Source organism: Aplidium turbinatum, chromosome 5 (assembly GCF_918807975.1).
Source record: "Aplidium turbinatum chromosome 5, kaAplTurb1.1, whole genome shotgun sequence".
Taxonomy (NCBI): domain Eukaryota; kingdom Metazoa; phylum Chordata; class Ascidiacea; order Aplousobranchia; family Polyclinidae; genus Aplidium; species Aplidium turbinatum.
In genome coordinates this window covers 11,145,581-11,173,577 of record NC_137476.1, presented here as the reverse complement: position 1 = coordinate 11,173,577, position 27,997 = coordinate 11,145,581, and the positions used below count along the sequence as shown (strand labels likewise).

The 27,997-nt window shown below is 37.9% G+C and overlaps 1 protein-coding gene across 1 annotated transcript; it reads left to right on the top strand.

The window, feature by feature from the left end:
• Nucleotides 1–47: 47 nt before the first annotated feature.
• On the top strand, nt 48–22,455 carry LOC145770176 (cytochrome P450 2C4-like). Its single transcript, XM_082581762.1, has 9 exons — nt 48–209; nt 506–648; nt 2,008–2,110; nt 6,204–6,316; nt 6,702–6,817; nt 7,525–7,637; nt 16,795–16,942; nt 19,088–19,245; nt 21,397–22,455. The coding sequence occupies exons 1-9, from the start codon at nt 90–92 to the stop codon at nt 21,706–21,708; spliced, it is 1,326 nt and encodes a 441-aa protein (XP_082437888.1). The 5' UTR covers nt 48–89; the 3' UTR covers nt 21,709–22,455.
• Nucleotides 22,456–27,997: the final 5,542 nt, after the last annotated feature.

The following is a 27,997-nucleotide window of genomic DNA, read 5'->3' as shown; positions in this document are numbered from 1 at the left end:
TTTTGTGCGTGCTATGGTTTGTATTGCCAAAGCGAAAGAACGTGCCACCAGGTCCGATCGGATTGCCGCTGATTGGAAGCATCCTCTTTATGGAACCGAAAGCAGAAAAAACATTTGCATCGTGGAGCAAAAAATACGGACCAGTATTTTCTGTACGGCTTGGCAGTAACTCCACAGTGGTGCTGAATAGTTATGAAGCTATAGAAGAGGTAGGCTACATCAGGAGCAAGACACAAAGTAGCGATTGGCCGGATATTCAAGACGGCAAAATATACAATTTTTGGCTTGTTCATTTTGCGGAATACCAAATAATCGTAATTAAAGCTTTTTTCTAACCACTTTTTTTTACATCCATTATAACTCAATTTAATTATTTACAAAAGCAACAAAATGTTGCAGACCTACCACAAACTGATATAGGTTTAACATTCTGACTTCCGCTGTTGGTTGTAAAGTGTATAGGCCTAATCATCGAAAGCTTTGATGTTTTTTTACTTATCATCAGGCTTTCATCGCAAAGGGCCAACATTTCCTTGGTCGTTTTCATACGTTCTTTACTGACTATGTTGGTAAAGATTATGGAGTAATGTTTGTGGATGGAAAAAAATGGAGAACACAGAGACGCTTTGGATCAAGGGCTCTTGCAGGGTAAGATTGGTTGTATAATCATATCATGTCCACATCATCTTATTTTTCGTCACTAACACAAAAAGTACTGAATAAAGCTAATATTTAAAGAGAACAAAGACAATGTTGATAGAAAAAAGCAATGAAAATAAAAATTAAGCTGGAAGGAAAACAATTGAAACAGGTCACTATACCAACACATGCCTAGGTTCTCACATTACACAAGATGAAAGATGTACCAATGATGTAAAAAGAAGAATCGGTCAAGCAAAAGCGTCACTTTAAAAATGTATAAATATTATTTAAGAAGAAATATAGATTTGCAATTAAAACCTGAAACTATTATCCTGTTATATCAAACCAGTTATGTCATATGGACGTAAAAGTTGGACCTACTACAAAGAAATTCACAAAAAATTAATACTTTTCAACTTTGGCGCTACAAGAAGAGTATTAAAAATATTATACAAAAAACACATTACGAACGAAACAATTAGAAAAAGAGTTAAAGTGCACGATATATTATGGGCAAACGATTAAGCAAAACAAAAAATGAAATTCACAGGACATATTTTGAAAGGATCGGCAGGACAGCTACATCAAGTGGTTATTGAAGGTATGGTGCAAGGAAAGAGGTGCACAAGAAGAAGGAGACGAACTTTGGGAGATGATGTAAAACAGTTGGGTGACTTGTCAAGCATCGGAAAGGCAAAACAGTACAGTAGCGGAAGAACGTGACGTGAAGAAACAATTGACAGCCAAACTTCGTATCTGAGATGGCACATGATGATGATGATGATGAACGCGTCTGAAACGAAAAAGATGCTACTAGCTACAATAGTCGATGTAGCCTATACCAGTATAATGTACAACCTATGTAGAGAGTAACAGGGGACAGCTAAAAGAAGTTAAGACTAGACTAATCCATTGCATGCATATTGCTTTCTGTTACAAAGTTTTTCAATTCCAATTCAATTTCTTTAATTTTGTGAGACAAATTTTTAGTAGGCGTACCATACCCAAAACTGATTTAGCTTCGTTTATATTTATTGGCATGTCGGTATTTGAATGTAGGCCTAGTGAACTGTAAAAAGTTTTGCTAAACACGATGGTGACAAGAACCATTGGATAAAACAGAGATCCCGGCTTATTAAAGTTAACTGCCATTGTAGCCTTCATAGGCTACGGAGCATACACTACATGCTACAAATCACTACATCATGTCTTAGATATTTACGATTACCGATACACGGATTGTTAGCACGGATAACAAAACGAAAATGCTTGCTGTGCCAAGAAATGCCCAACCTTGGTAAGGTAATACTTCTCTATTAATTGATTTTGCTTGCTTTCACATTGCGCTGTTTTTCCATTGACAAGTGCTGGTCTGCATGGGAAGTCTATTGAAAAGCGAGTGCTGGAAGAAGCCGAGCTCTTGTGCGACGTCATTTTGTCCAAGAACGAAAAGCCTTTCATATTAGAGGTTACTTTTACTTTTATATTCTATTGCCTGAACACTGTCTATCTTTTAAATGTTATACCAGCAGCTAACAATTTTAATATCCAAAACATGATTTCAAAGATAGAAGTGAAGGCATGGCAACCTTTAGTTTGCAATAGAAATTTTGCTTCTTGCAGTTTACAAGAGCTGTAAAGTCAAATGCAAACATGCCTAATTCAGCTTCTGCATTTTTTCAAAACAGATTCAATCATTTAATCGTTTACTTAATCAAACATTTTAATCTTTAGTGTAAATTTTTAACGCTATTGCTTGTCTAATAGCTTATAATAGCGTAGTACTAATAGCGTAAAATCTAAAAAATTTTGTCTTGGACAAGACAACAGGACCGCCAGTCCATAGGTTGACATCGAAGTGTTTTCAACTTTTTGCTTGATAATGAAAAGATGCAGAAATCTTCAGGAAGATTTCGTCACTCCCAGTTTGTTGCAGTCATACAATTACGTAACGGCACTTGTAGGTTATAGGATTTGAGGTTAATAATTGAGGTTGCCGTCATCTGAGCCTTTGCAGCCGAGGGTTTATCCTTTCACTACATCGGATTATTTCAACTTTGAGAGGATGCTACAGAATATTTAATATTTTGTCTTATCGTTTACTCTAAGACAGTGGTTCCCAACTCATGGGTCGCGACCCAAAGTTGGGTCGCCTGATAATTTTTTTGGGTCGCTTGTTTTTCAGGCATATTGTATCTTGGGCAAAAGAAATAACAATAAAAAAAATTAAAAACGTGAAAAGATCGATCACAAAACTGGAAAATATACACACAAGTCAAGAAGCGTTTCATGTCGAGACATCGGAAAGCTTTGTAGCATGATCGTAGTGCAAGAAGTTTTAACAATTTTCGCTTTTATTATTGTTATTATTATTATTAAATGTAAACCCAAAAAAAATTTCAGTCTCAAACATAAATTAACTTGACAAAGTTACGGGATATATATTGTAACGTGCACTATATCTCACGAACGCTATGTCGGACAAACTATGACAAAGTTTTCCACACGTTGGATCACGCATGGTCTGGTGTGGTAAAACGCATCAAAGACAAAGCCCCAAGTGCTGTATGGACTCATTGCTTTCTCCACAGAGAGGCCTTTGCTGCAAAAAAGCTGTCTCAAGAGCTGCACGAAGTGTTGAATGATGTGAAGTGTGTAAACTTCATCAAAACAAGTCCACTAAATCGGCATTTGTTTTCGTCTTTGTGGATTCTGATTATTATCAAGCATTGCTGTTGCACACAGAAGTACGATAGTTGTCACGAGGTCGTGTCCTGAAGCGAGTTTGTAATTTGCGAGAGGAGATTGCTATCTTCCTGAGGCAACAGAACTGTGTGAGATTAGCGAGAAGTTTTTGCAAGAAGATTCCAAGGCAAAAGTTGCTTACCTTGCCGATATATTTGACTCTCTGAATTCTCTAAATTTATATATGCAAGGCAACGGTTTTACAGTGATTGATTGCGCCGCAAAAGTTTCTGCTTAACACAAAAAACTCATATTCTGGAAAAGTTATGTCACCAGAGATGAGTACCATATATTTCCTCAGCTAACGCAATATATCTGTGGCAATGAAGTTGATATTAAGCAAGCGATAATTAGACACCTGGAACAGCTTGCCAAAAAGCTTGTGCACTACTATGGAGAATCTCTAACACTTAATAACTAAAATGATTAGATAATTGATCCATTTGTTGGAAAAGATCTGCCTCAACTTTCCATCCATGTATCCATGTTCCATCCAGAACAGTTTATGGACATAACGACAGAAGTAGCAAACCGTATTTCTTTTGCGTCCTTCAAAGACAAATACCCCAAAGATTCTGCAAACATCCACTTTTGGGCTTCCATGTACAAAGTGTATCCCACAGTTTCACAATTAGGGTTTCAAAAACAGATTCCATTTGCAACAACTTGACTTTGTAAGATTGGATTTAGCGCCATGTGTGTATTGAAAACTGAACAGCGAAACCGGCTGGAATTTAAAGCTTACATGCGGCTATGCCAAAGCAAAACAACGCTTCGATTTTAAAAACTCACTGATAGCAAGCCAGCCTAAAGCCAGCACAGCTATCTCATTAGTGATTTGATAAACATATTATTTTCGGAAAAAGTTATTGCTTTTGTAGTGCTGTATGTTTGCAACACAATCTTGTATGGCTTTTAAAATATTACGACAATTTGCTTGGGTCGCAAGATTTTAGCGAACTGAATTTTTTTTTAAATGGATCGCCTTAAAAACGAGTTAGGAACCACTGCTCTAAGACATGCAGCAGTGCCGGTCTTTAGGGTGTGCAAACCGTGCGATCGCACAGGGCCCTCAAATTAGGGGGCCCGCAATTTACTCAGAAAATGCAGTAATTTTGTCATTTCCAATGGAAAAATTCAACAGAGGAATTAGCAACAAGAAAACATAGAGACTCAACGGGTGCAACCTATTTCGTACCCTGAAAAGATCGAGAAAAAAACAACATAGCCGAAGTCGCTGATCGGAGTTGCCGCAAAAATTTCAAATTTCTCTCGATCTTTTCAGGGGACGAAAAGGGTCGAAATTTGATTTTGTTACTCCGATTTCAGGGTACGAAAGCGGGGTACGAATTTTTCAGGTGACGAAATAGGTTGCATCCAGACTCAACATAGCTTTATTTCCGAAAAATGCCAAAGAATGCATGATCTTATCCTTTTGCTATGCCACTGGACAGCACCATTTTACAGTAATATTCATACCCAAATTTTGAACATGCTCTCAGAATGCCCCAAATTCAAAGTAGTTTTTCAAAATTTTCTGGGGGAAGCCCCCCACACCCCCGCCGCTGGGTGTCGCCTTCGGCGATCACGCCGTCAGGCTTCGCCCGCCGACCGTCAAACCACCCCCTCCCCTTTCACAATACCTAGCTACGCTACTGAATTGAATTATTGTCATTGGGGCCCGCAAAGCATATTCTGCACAGGGCCCGAAGTACCCTAAGACCGACACTGCATGCAGACTTTATGCTTTAGTTAACAGAATCTGACACAATTGTTGATCATGTTAGCCTATTTGTGATCTGCTCCTCAGCATCACACTCTTAAGATGTGGAAGATGTTACTCCTCGTTTAGGCCATGCGGGTTAAGAAGAAAATCTTGATGCACACGAGAAGATGATTGACAGTTGGCTGATGTTGGTGTTGGCGTCAGGGACAAAGGAACGCAGCTCCATTTTGTTTTCTAATTTATGGTTCTTTCTATTAGCGGCAATAGGCTACAGATCATGGCCACCTAAAGCCTAAAGATAGGGCCTGATTTGTCACATTTTGCAGAAATTTCCAGGTTTTTCTAACTTTGGGCGAACGTTTAAATACATTTTTCTAAAAATTATATTTTTACGCTTTCTTTATTCTTTTCCCCAGATGACACAATAGGTTTTAACATCTTCACATGTGGAAAAACAAAGAAAATTTGATTTTGAAGATTTTAGTCAGACTGTTAATTTTCAATAACAGTCTGATTTGGCATTTTTCAACTTACTTTTTCTCATTTGCTACTGCTTCCCCAAGGCAACAAAAAAGTTTTATGTCATTAGGAAACCGCAAAAAGTAAAAACATCTCAAAAAATGTCAGTCAAGCACTAGCAGTAGCTGTAATCAAAATCTGCAAAATGTGACAAATCAGGCCACATCTCCAGGTGGCCATGGCTAGATATATTTTGTTTGCCGATTTTACTTAGTGGAAGTTGAACGGCTTGCTGTCTTGATGTAAGACGACGGAACTGTTTGATTGGCGAAGCATATACTTTTAAGTTGGGAAAGTAGTTTGGTTTCAATGCTGATTGGAAGAACAGAATGCTGGCAACGGTCAGGAGACTGGATGCTTGCTAGAATACGGAAATACCCCAAGAGTGTGAGACACCGGTAGCCTACCTGGTTACCTATATTGCTCATGGGGGGAGGGGGGGGTGTCGATGTTGTAAAAACATGCACTGCAACACCAGACAGACGATGAGTGATCTTAAAACTGCCTTTTACAGTAGGCTAGGCTAATTATAAATAAAAGATTGAAAATTTAAAATGGAACTGTGTTTCAGACGGATCTAATGAAATCGGTCGGCAATGTGATAAGTTCAATTCTTCTTCTTGCAAAATGTGACCATGAAAAAAACAGCGAAACAGAGCAGTATGTGAAGAAAATAGTAGAAGGGTAAGTAAAACTAAATTTGCAGTCGTATCGAAACACTTTGGATAGTTTATTTCTGTGTAAGTGCTGTTGATGGTTTTCTTTTTATAGACTGAATCGTAACATAGGCTACAGCAGCCTAATGAGCAGGTTAACTCAACATCGGTCTGTTTAATTCGGAGCTTATAGCCTACATGTAGTCTAACGGCAGTGCCAGAAGGTATTTGCACAAAGATTGATTTGATTTCACAAAGGTTACTGATTCTTGCAGAAATGGGAAAATCACAAAAATGCAACTGTTACTTATAGCATAAGAGATTTTACAGTAATGAACAGTCTTCTTGAGATATTTTTTAAAATCCAATCTTTTTCCCAAATAAAAATATTTCGAAATCCAATTTTCTTGTAGATTCCGTAGAAACGGCTTTGCCTACATGATGTTGTCCGTTCTACCATGGATTAGATATTGGCCTTATTTTTCTAATCAGATGAAAGCTATTGACAAATCAAAAAAGTTCGGAGAAGGTAAAAAATGTTCGTTTTAATAGCAGTGTTTGATGACGGCTGAATGAACCAATGCCTTTACTAAATTTACATGAAATGGCGGTTTTTGATAAAAATTGTTTTTTTTTATTAACTTAGGCCTATTTTATGCATGTATAAGAATTTTATTTAAAATTAGTTGCCAATTTTCTGGTTTAATTAAATTCATTGTAATCTATGTAGCTTGATTGCTTGAAGTAGTCTACCATAGCTAAGTTGTTTCATATATCCAGTTTTGCCCAAGTTTATTCGTCATGTTATTCTAATATTTTACAAAAGAACATCAGAGATAATGTAGGCTAAGCTTATTAAAGCAGAAGCAACAGAAAGTAGGCTACAGACATTCACCGAGAACATAAGGATGCTTCTTTGTAAGAAACATGCTTGAAGGTGGACCCAATATATTGGTTTCTTATCAAATTAACTTAAATCTGTAACCACTGGGTAGCCTACACGAATCAGAATAAGGCTATATACAAATGGAAAAAAATTGGAAGATATCACGTGAGGGAGATTTTCTGCTATAATTTGCAATAAAAGAACAATACTTCTTATTATCGAGTAAAGAATTACATTTTGATAACAAACAATAACAATTATATGTAGCGTAGTCTACGTGTTAAGAGGAAAACTACTTTATTTGGCCAAAGCCTACGCAAGTTTTTATAGATGGTATTTACTTCTTTCAGTCTTCCTTTTAAACATAATTGATGAACATATAAAAGATCTGGATGAGAAAGATCCTCGAGACTTTATTGATTTATACTTGATTGAGTGGAAGAAAAAGACTCCTGGATTTGAGGTGACAATCTAGCAAGTCAAAAAAAGATATTTCAGCTTCGCAGTTGACCGCATGGGTGAAACTTCTCACTCGACGACAAGTAACACCAGATTTACAAAACAAGCTATTTTGTAGTTGCAGATGTGTTGACAATTGATTGACAGGCATCTTTGTCTATCTAAACATGGCTGTGCTCATGTAATATCCAGTGTTGTACGTTGACGCCGTCAATTTGACGGCGTCATTTAAGGCTAGGATAGGCTAGAGGCTAGTGCCGTTAGTTTATTTTTTAGTTGACGGAAGTGATAGCGCCGTCAACTATTTTGCCGATTTTAAGCGTCATGCGCTATGCGTCATTTTTTGTTCGTTTCACAATGAGAGTTTCACAATGTATTCTGGCCAGCGCGACTCATCTGAATTACCGGCTTTCGCTTTGGTTGGAATGGTTACCTGGAATACAAGCGGAAGAAGTTCGCCAAATGGTGATCACTCATATCATGAGCAGTATCGAGAACGAGAGATCAGAGAGAGAAAGAGGAAAATCAATAAATGTCATCGCGGAGGTTGAAAATACTTTATTTCAAGAGCTCTATGCACCTGAAAGAGCGATGTTGGTGCAGTGGACCTCGTTAAATGATTTATAGCCTATATGTTAAGCCATCACAGCACGCTTGGAACAGTGATACTTTTCCGAGTAAACGTTTTCAAGGCTTGTTTTTGAAATACAACACACCAATACCATCAGTGGCGGCTCGTGGTATTTATAGCAGGGGGTGCTGCAACCGGAGGGAGCCTATACGTGAAAGAGCGAGCGCCAAAGGCGCGATGCCAAGGGGTCTAGGGACATGACCCCCATAGATTTTACCTTATTTTAGTGGTATTTCATGAATTCTGAGGCTATTTGAGCAATTAATTTCCTGATGTTCATCCAGTTTAAATAGGCTGTTTTAGCATGTGACCTTTGGCCTTAACTTATCATCGTAAGTTAACAATGAACCTAGGTTACATTTAAAAATCAACCAGGTTTGGTAACCACAAAAATTTATTGGTAGAGCTTTTCTTAAATTTAATTTAACAACACTAATGAAAACCTAGTCTAAGCTTTATCTTTTTGTGGAGAAAGCAAAGCACATTAGTCTAACCATGTAACAGCATCAGTCGCAGCCACCTAATATCGTGCTTGAAAACAACAGTATTTGCAACAGTAGCTAGCCTGACCACGTGACCAGCAACTGCAAAATTTGCAGTTCGAAATTGTGGGATTTGAAGCAACCTAAGCCAAAATATGACGTCACAATTTCTCTTTGTTCTTCTTTTATAAGATCGCAACTGCAGGGCTTGCAGTTCAGAACTGCCAAATACAAAACTTAAAAATCATCATATTTTTTAAAACCCAGAAATTATGAAACTTCTAGTCGGTAGGATCTATAGAGAACACGAGAAAAAACGTAAAATTAATAAAAATAAATAAAATACTGAAATGTGCAGGGGGTGCTGCAGTTTTGCAGTTTCTATGGACGAGCCGCCACTGAATACCATCCAGCGCTGCTGTGGAACGCATGTTTTCACTTGGAAAGGACATTGTGCGTTCCAAACGCAGCAGATTGTCAGACAAACGTTTTGAAATGCATGTGTTTCTACAAGCCTACAAGGAAATAACTAATAAGCTAAGCAGCTAATTACAATACCTGCTCTTTATTTATGGCTATTGTTAGCCTAAACTTGGTTGAAATACTTCCGTTTTGTGAGACCCTGGCTAAAATAGCGCTAGAAATTAGCGCTGACGTCGTCAATTTCTTTATGAGCTAACGCAGTACTTTACGCCGTAAAGTTTGTAGGCAATTCGTGCTGACGCTGACGCCGTCAATTTATTTCATTGATGCGTACAACACTGGATATCTTCCTCAAAGCTACTACTTCTTCCAAGCGATTCTAGCATAGTGCAACTGTGCCACTCCTACAGGAAAGTTGCGTGTAAATCAAAGTTTGGCTAAACATTAAGTTATCATTTGTCGATTGACCAGAACGTTGTGAAACATAACAATTCTGATGTAATTTCAATTCTGTTGTGATGATCATAACAATTCTACAATAGAAGATACCCTGGAAGCGTAACTTACGCCATTTTGGTTCTGAGAATGGGTGTGTTATGCAAGAGTGTTGCCAATTTTTCAGTACGTTTCTACACAATAGCTCAAATACCAGCCAATGTCTAGTCTAGCCTCAATCAAAATTTGAAACCACTATACGAATTAATCTCAAGTGATCTATAGTCAACTCAACTCAATCAGGGGTAGCCTAAGCCTTGATACGAAAAAAATAGCTCATCGATGTAGATATGTAGTGGTGCTGACAGTGGCGTAGCTAGGGGGCGGGGGGGGGGGCGGACCACCCCGGGCGGCACGTCTGGGGGGCGGCACTTTCAGACAAGACGTTTTGTTTTTTTGTTGATAATGCAAAAGTACACGGAAAATAAAAGCAAACATAATGGCAACGTTCAAAACAGTGGCGTAGCCAAGGGGGAAGAGGGGTTGGGGGTTACAACCTTCCCTTTGGCACGCATGTGACGTCACGATATTGAGAATGATGCTTTCAGTCTCTATGTCTCTAAAACAAAGTTTGACTAATTTTAAACAAAACTCCATTAAAAGAGCGAGTTTTGCTAATACCAAACGTTCAAATATCTCAGCCAGGAATTAGCAACAAGAAAACATAGAGACTTAGCTTTATTAAGTTGCCGAAAATTTCCCTAGAAAACATGATCTTATCCTTTTGCTATGCCACCGGACAGCACCATTTTACAGGAATATTTATACTAGGGGATATATACCCACATTTTTGTTGAAAATGCTCTCAGAATGCACCAAATCCAGAGTAATTTTTTAAAATTTTCTGGGGGAGGCCCCCCAGACACCCCGCCGCTGGGTGTCGTCTTTGGCGATGACGCCGTCGGGCTTCGCCCGCCGGCCCTTAAAACCCCCCCTTTCAAAATCACTGGCTACGCTACTGGTTCAAAACATACAATAATTCCACTTTAAGTCAATTAAAAAAAATTCATTTTCACATGCTTTTTCTTGAAGGGGCGGCAAAATCTGAATCCGCCCCGAGCGGCACATTCCCTAGCTACGCCACTGGGTGTTGATAACTTGAGACTAATCATCTTTGTAGGCTAACAATAACAACTTACAAAGAAGTCACAAATATAATAAACATTATACTTATCAACTGACTTATCCAGAAATGCTACCCTTAGATAAACTAATAATGTTGCACTGCACAACAGCGGCTAATTTGCTACGTTCATATATTTTCAGGCTGTAGCATAGCCTAATTGCTTTGAACAGCTTAAAATCATAAACACTATAGTAGCTTACTCATAAATTAAAATTGTAAGTTTTTTAAAAATTTTGTTGTTTGCAAATTTTGAAACTGCTTTATAGTCCGGCAGCCCGTGACGTTTTTGTAACATCATAAGGTACAAAAGGTTTGAGTGTTTTATCAACCTTGCCCCACTGTGGGATGTTCAGAAACCCACATCCGAGGTTTCACTGCTGGGGCGTTTGGGGGCTACGGCCCGGTGAAAAAACCATTTTGGGGGTCAAAAAAACATCATAAGGTATAAGAACAAAACCTACGCCAGAGTTTATGCCTTCACTTGTAGACTTTGGAACAAGTCGATCTGGGTGCCCCAGGTGGTTCGAAACAACTTTTCTTATGGCCCCAAGGTGAGGCTTAACCTCATTTTGGGGATATAATCCCTAAAATTCACAAAATTAACATCATAAGGTACATGGATGAAACCAAGTGTAGGTGATAGTACCTCACTTACGGATTTCAGAACATTAAAATTTGGTCGCCCCAGGTGGGGCATTCCCGAATAAGGAGCCCCAAAGCTGGGACAAAATACGTAAAAATAACATGATAAGGTGCAAAGATGGAACTTTTATCATCAGTTGGGACGCGTTCCCCCGAGTTCGAAAAAACTTTTCTTGTGGCTCCAAGGTGGGGCTTAACCTCATTTTAGGATATACAACCCCAAATTCAAGGTTGTAGCCTATTTGGATGGAACCAAGTGTTTGCAAAACGTCAAAAATTTTTTTGCTTCACTTGAGGATTTTTCCTAGCACAAAGACTGATACCGGGTGCGAAAGTCATAATTCCTTAATAAGCAACTATAATTTAATATTTCACCGGTTGAAGACTGTAGTGTACAGTAGCATACGTACATGTGGTAGCAAGAGTACCTGTGTGTTACATACGATCTGGCCATTGCAAAACATGCCCTCACCATTCAAGAGCAAAAAAGTCCGAAATGTGACCGCTTGTTCATATTACTGGGTGGTTTCTACATTTGTATGGCGTTCTTTAAGGGTAAGTACTTGGATGGTTCAGGTGGTCCATACATCCTAACAGAAGCTGGTATTCTTGCCGAAGGATCCCTTAACGGATTTCTGCGTGATACTCATTACAATAAGTGCAAACGAATACACGTTCTTTTCGGAACAGCATTAGAAATCTTGCATTTTAATCAATTCTTGTTACAATGCCCTGCTCCTGAAAATCTGGACGAAGAACTACGTCGTTTATGTATTCGTTCATCCAAGTCAACGATTGGCTTTTGGATGACGATGTTAAAGACTTTTTGAGTTCCTACCAAGAATTTTAAAGGAAAACCGAAACAGGAGAAAATGGCAAGACTGCCCAGTACTGGTATGGATACTTAAAACTTGTCAAGACGTACCTCCTCTTTGCTCGGAGCATTCATTCTGCAAATCATCAGTTGTTTGTGCACTGCATAGGAGAGATGTCAAGCGTGTTCTTCATTTTCAACAAACCAAATTATGCAAGATGGATTTTGCGACTGCAGGATAACATGCTAAAAATGGAAGAAACTCACCCTGGAATAAGCGATCTGTTTGAATAAGGCATCTTGTCCGTAAAATAAACTCAAATAAACTTCTGCGGATGTGCTGTTGATCAAACTTTGGAGCAAACAATCAATGCAGAATCCACCAATCGACTCACTGGGATTACGTCTTTCACCAATTCAATTGGTGCCAGACAGAGATGGGCACTTACCCACTTTATGAGCCGATCGATCCTTCATCACTTCTATGAAGATCTGGGGATGACATCAGCAGAGGAAGCATCATTTGACCTTCGTCCTTCAAGCATCGATAGAGACCGCAGACATTTGGATAAACTAATGCAAAAAAATAAGCAGTACAGTTAATCCATTTAGTGCAAGCTTCGATGTATTCTTTCTATTCAATATTAGCACAGGGAAAGCAGTCGCTCCTGCCACTTCAAATTTTCTTTTGAATGTTTTTTAAAAAGGAACTGAGGATAGAAACAAATTTATAAGTCAATGCCACCTGGACGCTTGCACCTTCAACAAGCCAACACGTAGAAACAAAATCTGCAACTTTGCTTCTGAAGTTGCCGTTGTGAAAAGCATAACCCGCGAAGGCAAATTTTCTCAGTTGAGAATGGAACGCAATTTGATGGGAAAGCTTCTAACTTATGTTTAGCAGTAGATCACAAGGTAGACGTGGAATTGATGCTGTCTTACCCCCTCACACCAGTACCACTGTCTTTGTGCCATATGGATGCAACGATAAAATAAACCCAAAAGTCAATGCTTTTGAAGGCTCTTGAAATCGATGGTATGTTTCTTCTTCACACTCTTGGAGATTTTCCGATGACGTTCGGAGGTGTTGCAAAGACGACTTTGAAGAAATTGTGCAGACACAGTGGGAAAACAATACACGTTGTTTTCGATAGAACTGTATCGCCGTCCATGAAAGATGCCGAGCGAGATCGCCGAGCAATTCATGGCTTTTGCGATCAGCAATACGTCATCGAAGGAGAGGCCATAAAACGACCTGCTAATTTTGCAGCCGCAATGAGGAATGACAACTTCAAGCAAGCATTGGTGCATTTTCTTGTTAATTCTTGAAAATCAGATGAGTATTCCAGCTTCCTCGACTTAAGGTTCTTTTATGCTACACTTGATGAAAAATGTTATGTTTATCAAAAAGATGGCGAAAAAATGTTGTGTGGTGAAGAGGAGTCCTTGTTATGCTACCACGAAGAAGCAGATACGCGCCTAATGTACCACATCGTCACCGCATGCCAAGATGTGAAAAATGTGGTAGTTCGCTCTAATGACACGAATGTTCTGATTATATTGTTGGGAAATTTGTCGTTTGTACAAAAAGACGTAACATACGGATGGAAGTTGGTGTAAAGACAAACAACACTCTGAGATATATTGATGTATCAAAGCTTGGCAGTACTTTATCTCCAGACATGCTTCGGTCGCTTCCCGGTTTTCATTGCTTTACAGGCTGTGATCATACAGCTGCTTTTTCGGGTAAAGAGAAGGCTCGACCCCTTAATATATTGGAGAAAAATGTGCATGCTCAACATGCCTTTGCTGCTTTGGGATATTTGAAAAATCTTGATGAAAACAATGAAAAAGGCATTGAAAAATTTGTGTGCCAGATGTATGGATGTAAAAGTGGTCATTGCGTTAATGAATTACGATTTAAAAAATTCATTGAGACATACAAACCGAAAGGTTCCAATCCATTGCGACGACTGAAAGGTTCAGATGGAAGCAACTTTCCCCCGTGCAAAACTGTGCTCCATCAGAAAATACTCAGAGCGAATTACATTTGTGGCATTTGGAATCATGCTGCTGAAAAAGGAAGCTTTTTCCAGAAACCAGTTGAAAGCGGCTGGCGTTTGGAAGATGGTAAATTCACTGGTTTGGTTTCACGGAGATCCAGTTCCGTCCACGCTGGACAATGTTCTGCAAAGTGAGAAGGGTTTGGACCAAGACGGAATAGAATCAGATGATGAAACAACAGAAACGGATGAATGCGACTTTTCTGACGACGAACCTGCAGACCCTTAATGAATAGATGTTTTTGCCTTTTTCCACCTCAAGCATAAATAAACTGTAGGCTATAGCCTACATAAGCAACTTTTTACTTTTATTCTTGTAAACATGGGGATAGAGTATGATTTGAACTTGTATTAATTTTACGGTTACCACCAGAACTCACGAAACCACATAGAACAAAGTGTTAGGATTGATCTTTTCACATGGCTGCAAACCGGGGCCAATGATGCATAGCCTACCCGAGAGAGATTATGCAGGAGGCATGCTTTTTCAAGAAGCCCTTTGACTTGATGAACAGGGCATACGTTTTTAAATAGTTCAATGTGCATCTTTTCGTTCTACTAGTATATAATTTAACGTTTCTTTCGCACGCCGTTCCAGGTTTCGTTATTTTGTAGCGAGCAATTTTTCCATTCCTTTCAGCACAAATCACATGTTATTCGAGAAATCCTCTCAGTTGTTTAAATGAGACCACATAGTGTGATTTGTTTCTGTTCAGTGTTTAGTCTGAAAGAAACTTAAATGTAGGTAGGCCTACGTACAATCAGGGGCGGATTAGCAAATTGAATTAGCCCGGAAATTTAAAAATAATAACGGTCCACTTCTATCAAAATAGATTTAGCATAAAAATGCTCGTTTCACAAACAATTTATTTCATTTCAGAAAAAGTCTTTCACCGGTAATATGATGTAGGCTATAAAGTTAGACATTGTACGTATTTGTATAGCAAGCTTCGATTTGTAACTTCAATCATTGTCAGTGTTATTCAAACAAAGAATAAGGATATAGCGCTACGACTATTATATTTCAAATAAAATTTTCTTTTGTACATAAAACAGGACAGTGACCCTCTGACCGGCCAACCGGGAACGTTCTCGAATTCCCAGTAGGCTAACGATTAGCCGCCAATCCACCCCTGCGTACAAATGTATTTTCATAGTGATAAATTTTAACCTAATAAGCAAATGGTATGCTGTGCAGATATTATATCTTACATGCTTCGTTGATTTTTCAAAATATTTGCAGGCGTTTTGAAATATACACGAGAGACACTATTGGTTTTATACCTTATGATGTTAATTTTGTGAATTTTAGGGGTTATACCCCAAAATGAGGTTAAACCCCACCTTAGAGCCATAAGAAAAGTTGTTTCAAACTCAGTGGAACATGCCCCAACTGATGATACAAGTTCCATCTTTGCACCTTATCATGTTATTTTTACCGGTAGGCTACGTATTTTGATCCAACTTTGGGAGCTCCTTATTCAGGAATGCCCCACCTGGGGGGACCAAATTTGAATGTTCTGAAATCCGTAAGTGAGGTAGGCTACTATCACCTACACTTGGTTTCATTCATGTACCTTATGATGTTAATTTTGTGAATTTTAGGGATTATACCCCCAAAATGAGGTTAAGCCCCACCTTGGGGCCATAAGAAAAGTTGTTTCGAACTCAGTGAACATGCCCTAACTGATGATGCAAGTTCCATCTTTGTACCTTATGATGTTATTTTTACGCATTTTGCCCCAACTTTGGAGGCCCCTTATTCGAGAATGCCCCACCTGGGGCGACCAAATTTTAATGTTCTGAAGTCCGTAACTGAGGTACTATCACCTACACTTGGTTTTATCCATGTACTTTATGATGTTAATTTTGTGAATTTTAGGGGTTATACCCCAAAAATAAGGTTAAGCCCCACCTTGGGGCCATAAGAAAAGTTGTTTCGTAGTCAGTGGAACATGCCCTAACTGATGAAATAAGTTCCATCTTTGTACCTTATGATGTTATTTTTACGTATTTTGCCCCAACTTTGGGGCCCCTTATTCGGGAATGCCCCACCTAGGGCACCCAGATCGACTTGTTCCAAAGTCTACAAGTGAAGGCATAAACTCTGGCGTAGGTTTTGTTCTTGTACCTTATGATGTTTTTTGACCCCCAAAATGGGTTTTTTACCGAGCCGTAGCCCCCAAACGCCCCAGCAGTGAAACCTCGGATGTGGGTTTCTGAACATCCCACAGTGGGGCAAGTTTGATAAAACACTCAAACCTTTTGTACCTTATGATGTTGCAAAAACGTCACGGGCTGCCGGACTATTAAAAGACAAGCATTACGTTACTTTTGAGCAAGTCAAGAATAGCATTTAAGTTGATAAAACACTTGGCAGCACTATTATTTAATGCATCTTCCTCTGAGAAGGGAGTTTCTTTCACATTTCGTAGGCTACTTCTAGAAATTCCTGATTATCTATCTATATAGTTGACACTTTTAGGATCTGGTGCAACTGCAAGTCTACCTGGGCCAGTTATTTGCTGCTGGAACCGAAACAAGCACAAGCACAATCCGATGGATTTTGCTTTATTTAATCAAATATCCAGATGTTCAAAAGAAGATTCATAAGGAAATAGATGAAGTAATAGGTAACAGTCAAAAGTTCATAAACTCAGTTAAATCAAGACATGACTGTATCTAACTAGTGTACAATAATGCAATTCATTCTCTATTATTTTATTACCTTGATAACTTCATAAACAAAGTGCAATGTTAAACATGTTAAACGACATAGACATACCATAGCCTGCAAAGATTAAACTTAACTTTTAGAATGCTTTATCGCTATTGTAACATTGTTTTTAAAGCCTAAAAATGCATTATAACGATGCAATGATTATTTAGTTTGACATGTTGCAATTTCCAAACCTGTCCGTAATTCATGTAGCCTACACGTTTACAATTTATAATAAAAAGAAATATCGCACTGTCAGGGGCGCCGGAACGATTTTTGACGGGGGGGGGGGCAAGATTACAAAAAAGGGCACTTTTGATTATTAAAGTGCAATTTTTTTCAAGTTTTAAGATAAGATATAGCGACAATGCTAATCTATCAGCTCACTATGTATTGAGTAATGATAGCTTACAAGTGTCCGGTATACAAAGAAGGGCATCATGCTATGTTATAATGATGTAACCTACTGTCAAGCCCTAAAGCAGCCTGCGGCCATAGCCGCTAAGTAGTGCTTGAATGACCGCCAGTGCTACCTCCTCAATCGGCCAAGTTTGGCCGCCGGTCTCTTCTAGCCAATTATTTAATTTCGCAATAGAATGATCGTGGATTAACTGTCGAAAATATGTAATATCAAAGAGTGACGGAAAACTAGGTCGGCGCGTCATAATCGCCACTGTTGCATTGTGCGGGAATATTTGTTATTGATGGAATATATCCATCTGCGATCACCAGCGCTGTAAGTCTTGTTTGTAATTCCCGACGTCTTAATCCAAAGTGCTAATTTACATCGGCTGGCAATCTTGTCGTTTTTATGTCGATTCGATGTTGTCGGACATTGAATCGTTGTTAAAAAGGAGAACTAGGTTAGTTGACATCCGAGGGGAAAACATTTTTTGATCCTATTTTGCAAAATTATGCTTTTAGTAATGTCCTTCACATCATTGAAATACTTATTTTATTACCTTGCCGTCATCGTCAACACAATATGTCGAACGTTGTTTTTCATTCTAGAATTCTAGGTGAGTGGCGAACTTCTTTAAAATCAGCCACATTGGAGACACTCGTGCGAGTGTCGTTAGATGGTCCCGCAGTAAGTTACTGGATTACAATCCCGATAAAGAAGTTATTGCGTGGTGCAACGTTTCTACTGTAGGACGTCGCCCAGGCCCAGACTTCAACAACGCTAAGCGATCATTTTAGCATTGTTGCAAGTTTAATTCTATTTACTTGTGTTATCGTTACTTTTATTTTGTATTTTGGCCTCCAAGCACGCAGGTTTGGCCGCCAAGAAGGAGCTCCCGCTAGGTCACGACGGCTGCCGGAAAAAAACGAGTTTTAAGGCTTGTACTTTGTTGCAAAATTTTGTGCCGTAAATATTACTTTGAGGCAAAAATGAATAATTATAATTAGGCTAAAAGCGAATAGCAGAAATTGTTGTATTGCAAAATGTGCAGTAGCTTACATGACTTTAAAAGGGCACCATTACCCCCCTGCCCTCCATCTGCAGAAAAATTGAGGGCAGGAGGCATCCGCCCCCTGCCCCCCCGCTTCCGGCGCTCCTGCGCACTGTAATGGTAAAAATCAACATAATAAACAACTAAAAGTTATTGCAATCGTCATCATTACTACGTTTTTACCTCGTATTTAGGGTTGGATACAATGTGCCATTGTTAACGATCATGAGCTTTTCGTACCGCACTTTTATATTTAAATTTTGTCCATTTAGAGATGTTTGCTGTTCAAATCGTTCTTGATCTGCCTTTGTTTCTTTTACCATTTATCTTCCCTTCTGTCAATTACAATACAAAAGACTATCCCTGGGTTCAAATTAAAAATAATTTTTATTTTTGGTGATTTTATTGTGTCCAATCTACATAACCTAATTTAAGCTGGGTGCTTTCACAAAATAGAGTTAGCTAATATGCCCCCTCCCCGACTACAAAGCCTGTAAGCAACTTGAAGTGGTATAGAAAATAATCCGAAAATGCCATTTAGGCTAGTTTTGATCGAAGCTGTCAATCGAGTCGAGATTGACAGATCTTGTGTATGTTATTTCCAGGGCGCAATGGCAAAATAAAACAAGACCTGGATCTTCCATATACTAAAGCAGTCATTCAAGAAGGATACAGAATTGGTACTGTTACTCCGTTGGGTGTTCCAAGGAGAAATACAAAAGATATTCAAATCATGAATTACACGATTCCGAAAAATACCCAGGTTGGCTATAAATCTAAAACGTAGCCTATCGAGTTTAAACTCACTCCTCAGCATGTGCGCCATGCGAAGAAGAAAACGTCGTTCTTTTGTAAGACCATCTTCTAACACCAAAAGGCTAACAGTGTTCAATCAGATAGATTGTAGTTTAATCAGCAAGACGCTAGAGCGGTTTAGAACGCTTTTTACAATAATCTTTTGTAAAGTTTAAATGACTTTATGCTGATTTAGGCTATTTAGTGCTTTGGAACCACTCACCTAATGCATAGTGATTGCATTTGATGATAAATCGGATAACCATGGAAAGGTCACTTTCAGTTAGTAAACAAAAAAACTACATGAAGGCATATTCAGTGTGGTAAATAAAATTTGTTGGCTTATATTAGGGTTGCCATACCGTCCGGAAAATTCCGGACATGTCCGGAATTTAGGGTTAAATTTTGCGTCCGGGAGGAATTTTAAAAAATGCTCAAATGTCCGGAATTTTATGATGGGCGTTTTGGGGGAATATAAGATATATCAATATTTTTCTATTTACACAATTAAAACTGAACAACTGAAAGAATGCTGTGAATTTGCAAATTGTGAATACAAGAGACTTCTCTCTCATAGCAAGACTCGCTGGCTCTCCTTGTTTCCTGGAATTTCAAGATTGTTAGAAATGTTTTCACCCCTGAAGTCCTACTTTTTGTCACAAGAACATCCACCAATAGTTATTAAACGGTTCTTTGAGAATGAAATGATCGAGTTATACCTTTGGCATATGCACTCACTAATGTCCGTGTTTCATGGACGTATTCAAGTAGTTGAGAGAGAAAACAATTCCGTTGCAGAAGTGCTAGAAAATTTGGAGCTGGTTCATAATGTGCTTGTGGAAAGGAAGAATGAAAACTTTATGTCTTTGAAAGTTAAAACGCTTTTAGTTGAAAAAACAGAAGAGGGATATGAAGATGAATGTAACAATTTTCTTTCCGAAGTTGCAAACCTCTATGAGAGATGCTTGGAGTACCTGTGCAAATGGATGAAACCAATGGAAAAGTTTGCTTGTTTTAAATGGATGACCTTGAACGAAATACCGAGTTGGGAGGATGTAGAGCCTTGCCTTGGATATCTGATTGGTAAGGGGGTTGATGTGGACGATGCAAAGTGCTTTGACCAAATCTGTAACTTGAAGCAGTTTGTGGAAAGTTACCTACAGGACGAAGAATTTATTAAATTGCCAACGCATAAGACATGGTGCAAATATTTCGATCAGTCTACGAACATCACATGTCACTCAGAAATTTTAAGGATTGTACAGTTTTTCTTTGCTGTTACATCCCACAACGCCAATGTAGAGAGAGTCTTTTCACTGATGCAAAGTCAGTGGACTAAAGAAAGAAACAAGTTGCGACTATGAAAGGCATATTGACTCTTCAATATAATTTCACAGATATGTGCTGTAGTGAATTTTTCTCATTTTGAAATCACATAAGGCCCTATAGAAAAGAATTAGATTTTCAGAAAAATATGCATCGTCGGAAGAATAAATTTGTAGTGACTTGACTTACAAGCGTGACTTTAATTTGTTTTAAGCATGTAATTGCTGTTCTTCCTTTTTCGGCACAACCTAATTCTCATTATTATTTTTCACTCTGAACTTGAGATTTTTTTCAGTGATGGTCCGTAGCTATATTTAGAAAGTGCTTACCCTGCCTGGTGTGAGATTCTGCTCGTGACAGAAGACAATACTTTTCATTTCGGTAGCCGGCGCTTTAGCATGAGTATCGTACAACTTTTGCAGCTTTAGCATTTCGATAGTGCATGGTCTCATGAAAATAGTCATGCTCTGTCCGGAATTTTGCTTTTTCAAATATGGTAACCCTAGCTTATATACCAATTCAGTCAATTGGATAAATCGGCTGCGGCTAAGCGATATATGTTTAGTTTCTGTTCGGGTTTCTGTCCATATAAAGCTCGTTAAAGTTAGTAGCCTATGTCCATTTTTCCCTGTTTTTCGGTTTAATTTCCTAAATGATTCAATGTTTTAGGCAAAATGTTTAACCAAGTTCATGACACCAGAAGCCGTCATTGCTGTTAGTGTTAGTTGATCAACAAACCATCCAACTTCAAATTGAAACAGTTGAATTAAGTAAAATTACTTATGTTTTCCAGATTCTTCCAAACATTTGGTATGTGCATAACGATCCAACGGTATGGCCTAACCCAAATCAATTCGATCCAACAAGACATTTGGACGAAAGCGGAAAATTTGTAAAATCTAATAAAGTCATACCGTTCTCTATTGGCACTCGAAATTGCCTGGGAGAAAATTTAGCTCGCATTGAAATTTTTCTCTTTTTAGTCAGTATTTTGCAAAAATTTAAAGTTTGTCCCAATGAGCAAGATTCTGTTCCATGTCTAGAAGGAATTTCTGGAGTTGTTTGCTGTGCTCCCCATTATCCCTTGATCATGAAACAAAGATAAATGAAAAACATTCCATCGGTTGAAAATTACTAATGAAAAACTTTTGGTTTTTAATTGATTGCGGTATCTCAATGCAGTTTGTTAGTAAAAAGAATTCAATTATAAGCATTCATTGTAATCAATGATTTAAAGACTGTGATCTCAATTTAAACCAAACTTTATGCCCACGGAAGACACCACGGTTGCTTGTTTAGATTGACATTGTTAGTACTGGACGTGTTTAGTCAGATGTGTTAGTACTAAGTTATAATACAGTCAAATGTCGTTACCATGCCATCCGTTGGGACCGAGAGAAAGCAGCATAGTTGCAAGAGTGGCATAGTAACGAATGAAATGATAAACGTCCAAGACCTCGAGCCGGCGACACAGTAGAATATTCTTGTAGCGGCACTTGAGGTTTTTTATGATTCATTGGTCGTTGGTTTGAATCTTTATCCTCGGCTTACTCAGTCTGAGAATGCAGATTCAAACCAACAGTAGTTGTTTTTCAATCTCAGTGGCGAACCCTTTTTATTCAATGAAGTAGTGTGCCTGCCTCTGCACACTAGTGTGTATGAATGTGTAGTTAGATTTACTGTGATGGGGTGGTGGCTGACTAGATGACTGCTTATGGTCTTTCGCTACCATCCTGATTGCGCCATAATCTAACCAACAGTTGTACAATGCATTGTTTTGACAATTACATTTCACTCTGATTATATGTTAATATATGGCGCTGTTAAAACAAAATAAATTGACTTGACTTGACTCATTGGTTGAGAATTGGCTGTCGTGTTGGGTGAGAAAAAGACCACTTGGATGTTGCCAAGAAGGGATCGCGAATCCACCGCTCCAGCTTTGCTCGCTCTGCTAAAAACAATAGGCCTATGATCTACAGACAGTATCCTATGTCAGACACTCTGCGATGAAGAATTTCAAACGTTTAGCCAGTTTATACTATAGTTTCGTGAAAGAGTTTGCTTTTTTGTAGGCCACAGGCAAGACACAATAAGGTTGAGCATTATAACAATATTTTAACAACATTTATTTTTGCAGCTATAACCAGCGCAGCATTGGTGCCAGTAGTTTTGAACAAGGATGTCAAAGAAATTTTTTTTTTACAAATCTCAAACTGAAAATTCGGGGACAAACTGGTTAACCGGGTGAGACAACAGGATAATTCCATAAAATCGGGACTCTCCAGGCTAAACCGGGACGTATGGCAAGCCTAGCATTAGCCTATAACAATATTTATACATATTTCGCAAAAATCAAGATCCTGCCAATTTTTAATGGTCCTGCTAGATCCTGATTCTATGAAAATCTCTTATATTCACAAATAGTTTTAACAATTGAACATTTTCGCCTTAACTTAAGCCCTCATCTGGAATCTGAAAATATTAGTGTTGCATATCGCAATTCACTTAGATGGCAACATTTGAACAAGCATAATTGGAGAGCATTTTTGTTTTCTACAAAATCTCAAGATCAACATTAATTAGGCTACACTAAAGTTTCAGATTAAATTATTTGTTGTTTCTGCTAATATGTTATTCTATAATTTCTTTTATTTTGTTGCCGCCCTTTTCCAAATTTAGGTTTTGAATTTGACCCCAGCACTAAAAAACGTTGAGAACCATTGGTCTTGACCATTCGTGAAAATCCACGAAAAATGTGTCTTTTCTACACAATTTGTTTTTATATTATGATGTAGCCTACAAAAATTAATTCTTCATACAAACAAAATAGTTTTCGTAGTAACAAAGCAATTTTTCACGAACTTATAAAATAGGCTATAAACGATTTATTTAATAAAAAATAAATAAAATATCAAAAAGATGCCGTATCACAATGAGAGCTTATACAATAGGTCTACTAGGAATAGGCTACATTTATTTATTTATTTTTAATGTGGCCCGTGGCCGCCCTTCACTTGGATAATTTTAAATTTATAACTTTCTTAATTCTTTGTCGGAAGCTTTCGGCCGAAGCACGTACCGTAACTCATCGTGGGTATTTTGGTCCATTCCCGCAGGAGTGATTGCTTCAGAACATCAACACTTGAGTGAGCAACGGAAGTGAGCAACTTTGCTTCCAATAACGATCACACACAAAAGTCCATGGGATTCAAATCAGGCCATGAAAGAGACCACATTTCCTTGCTCCAGAATCTTAGAAGTTGACGTGAGCACCAGTCTTGAGTCTTTCTTGGGGTGTGGGAAATAGTGCACCATTTGTTGAGATGTGAAGGGCTGATCTTTGTAGTGTTTCTTCATCTTCTAGCATTCTGATTGTAAAGAGTTTTTCGCCTTAAAAAATAATCTCTTGCCTTGCCATGCCTGCCTTCAGTTCTCTGAGAAGAATCTGTGCTCTTTCAAGTCTCTTTGTGGTGAGATGTAAGGAACTACCGTTTTCTCATCTTGTAAAAAGACAACTGAAGATCCTTCTCTTCAATGGTTCTCATTGAAGTGTTGCTCACGTTCATGTTTTTGGCCATTTGACGGATGGATCTGTTTGGGTTTCTCCTCACCCTTTCTTGGACAGCCTCAAACACTTTCTTTGTTCTATTCTAGCAGTGCGAGATCTTTCACTCCTAGAACGGTCTTCAGATGTACTAAGTTCTTAAATCTACTCACAACATAGTAAGCAATAGATTTGGCAACCTTTAAGAGCTTGATTATCTCACGGTTGGTTTTCTCCGCGCGATGGACTTGAATGATAGCTTCTCTTTGGCTCATTTTAGGCCTTACAATTGTTTGTTTGTTTGTTTATCTTTATCCTGCATTGCGGGAAAGCGGACTTGAGCGCTATTCATCGGTGTACGCCTTCCGACGTACACCTGACCCACGTTGCAGCTGAAGGCAATGACTGTTTCCGGTTGTCTACTCTACTTAGGCTATGACTTAAATTTGGTACTACCCATTACTCGAAATCGATCACTGGGTAGAGGCAATTATCGTAAAGTTTCTTGCCCAGAGAAACAACAGCAAGTGCGGGTGGCTGGAGTCGAACATGCAGGCTCTCGATTAATGCTTACAATTAGACCTAAAGAGTTTAGTCATATATTTAGCATATTATTAATCTACGTCAGACAAAGCTGTCCATATCGAAAACAAATCAACGAAATAATACACAAACTGCAAATGCACAAGGTCACAGAGAGCCACTTTGGATGTTGTCAGTTTAAAGCTCACTAAATAGGCTATCTAATGTTACAAATTTACATACAATGAACGTTGGAAGAATTGAAAGTATTCAGAACGATAAAAACAATCAGATGACATCAGTTCTGGTCTGATATAAAGCGATTTGAGGAGTGAATGCAACGATTGATAAACAAAAACACTTTTTTCTCAATAAAGCATCAAAATATTAAAAGGTAGCCTACCGGTATATAAGAGAGAGAGAGAGAGAAACCTTTTATTTCGTCTGTTGCGACAATAGTACGGTACAATTATAAACAATACGAATAAAATAGTACCATAGCTATCTAAATACCACAACAGACAGGAAGCAGCGAAAGACTATATCAGTCATCGAGTCAGCTGCTTCCCAGTTCTTAATGTGACAAATGTCAAGCATCGGCAAATTACGTTGAAACAAGATAGGCTGATGTTCAGTAATATTAATGAAAGAAAAAAAAAAATCATGTGCTGCTGCGATCCTTAAGTGAAGTCCTGTGGTTTTATTCAAATATAAACTTTATTCCGGGTGATTAAAAATAGGAAAAACTTTTGAAATCAATAAACTCTTGTAGCAAGGGCGTTTAAACTTCAGTGCAACCAAGAAAAGTTCAAGCCAATAAATAGTTCAAGGCTACGAGTAAAAACATTTTTAGTAACAGTATTACAATACAAAAATAATCACAATTTAAAAAACAGGTATAGGCTAGCCTAGGCCTATTGTTCTGTCATAAAAGAAATGGTTGAGTGACTCTCAGTGGTACCTGTTAGGCTGCATGAAACTAGCGCAATGTGACCATATAATTTGACAAACAAATTGAATAGAATGTAAATGAGAAATAATTGAGTGTAACCGAATAACACAATAGGTCAATAATGTTTTCTTCAGACAAAATTTAACAAAAATCAAATCCAGACGACGTATCATTACAAAGTTTGAGCCCAAAATAACAATTTATGACAATTTTTGTCACTTTTCCACTGACATAAAGCAACAAAATTTAAATTCAATTAAAAAAATCAAACACTTCGCATTGAAATAAAAGCAAGAAAAAAAAAGCATTTTTGTCGATTTAGGCTAAGTGCGATTGATCCAAACTTGTCTGGCAGCCCTGCTTAAAAACTGACTAGGCTTGATTGCTGGCCAACGTTCGATTTTTATGTCAAAAACTAAGTAAATTATCATTAAAAACTCTTGCGCTGGTTTAATTAAATTGATTTATACCGATACAAAACACACTAATCCAGAAAAGTTTAAAAAACAACTGAATTTAAAACAAAAAATTTTAGGACAAACTTTGAACCGATTTGATAATGGGCAGCAAACAAGATGTTACACAATAGAATGTAAAACAATTAATCCACATGGCTTACTAATGGTTGTTTGATAAATTTTCTACCGTACTGTACTTCAATTGCTTCACTGGATAATAATTTACTTTCCTCATCCCTATTCTTTCAAAGCTGAGGCTGGCGAGTCAATTGCTTGTTTGTTACATGCGGCAACCGCAGACTTGGATTCTTGATATGGGTTTCTTTGAATTGTTCTGTCTTTGCGAATTCTTTATTGATTTCGAAAATTTTTGGACTGAAATGACCACAATTAAATTCCTTTCTAAATTTGACTAAAATTTGCTATTCTCCAGGCCTAAGTTTTTCTTTAATCCAATTTATATATTTAGACCTGGAGAGCAAAATCTTTGCTGCTTACTTTGTAAAAGCGCGGGAAAAAGGTGTTATAAGTGACATTTGTGTTATAAGTGACATTCAACATGTTTAATCATAAAATGAAAATTTCCAAGGACTTTTTGTTTACCTTGTACTATTCCTGTTTCTGACAAGTGACAAGTAGGCCAGCCGCCATTGGTAGATTGATCGATACGGCTTTGTCGATACCCATCCGCCGTCACCCCTTGTCCACTTTTTTTACGCTCTGGTAGCTTTAAGTTTCCAGTGGAGGGCACTAAATCAAGCTGTTTAATTTGCCGCAGAGTTGCCAATTTGGCTTTTTTGAAGCCAGATTTTGAGAATCTGGCCGTTTTGCAACTCCTTAGGCTTATTTTTTTTAAATAAAAAAAGCCAAAAAAATTAGGCTTTTTCTGGTTTTTTTCATGTTTCATCAATTTTTTGTCAAATTAATAAAAAGCCAACATAATTTTGGCTTTTTTTGGTTTAATTTTTTCTTTTCAGATTTTTTTTAGAAAAAAAATTTAATCAGCGTCAATCGTAGCAGTAATTTCTACCTTATGTTTGGTTGTAGTGTCCGACCGAATGTTGTTTTGAAGCCGAAACTAGAAAATTTTCTAGTTGCTTGTCTTTTCATTAACTGCTATGTTGACGTGTATTGTTTTTGATATGATGGTCAGAAATAAAAACAACTGAACTGAACTATATTTCTCCGTTATCGCTGAAGTCAAAGTTCAGTGAGACACTATTTGGTTGTGCACTTTTTATATGTGTATGTTTAATGAATACTAATTGGCTTTTTCTTGGCTTTTTAGGTATTTTCTTCTGGCTTTTTTTGTGACTTGGTCTGGCTTTTTTTGGTGAAGACAGGTTGGCAACTCTGTAATTTGGCACAAACTTGTTGCAATGTTGCTAAGAGTCTAGGACGGTTGTTTTCAAAAAGCAAATAATTTTTTATTGCGTTTACCTTACACCAAAAATTTGGTACATTTTCACACAAATAAGCTACTTTAGATATGCTGTGAGACAATTTTTTTGTTGAGATTTTAAACTCGAAACATCGATGTAGTTTAAGTTAGCATGAGATTATACTATACAGTACCTTAGAATTCGGCTATAGTGACTTTGGCTATAGCAACACTTCGCCTATAGTGACACCTGTTGCAAAGTCCCGCTTGCAAACCATATGTTTTACATAGAAATGACTTTGCCTATCGTGACTTTGTGTATAAGAACACTTTGCTTACAGTGACACCACATTTCTGTCCCTTGGGCTCAAAAATTTCCGTATAAGGACACTTTACGGTGTATTTCCAGTTTAAGTTGGAATCATATTTTGTCCTTATCAGCATTCGCCAGTTCCCAGCCAGCAAATCCATCTTTTTACATTGATTTAAGCATTTAACGTATGCAGAGGTTGAACCATAAAGGATTGGGTTTGA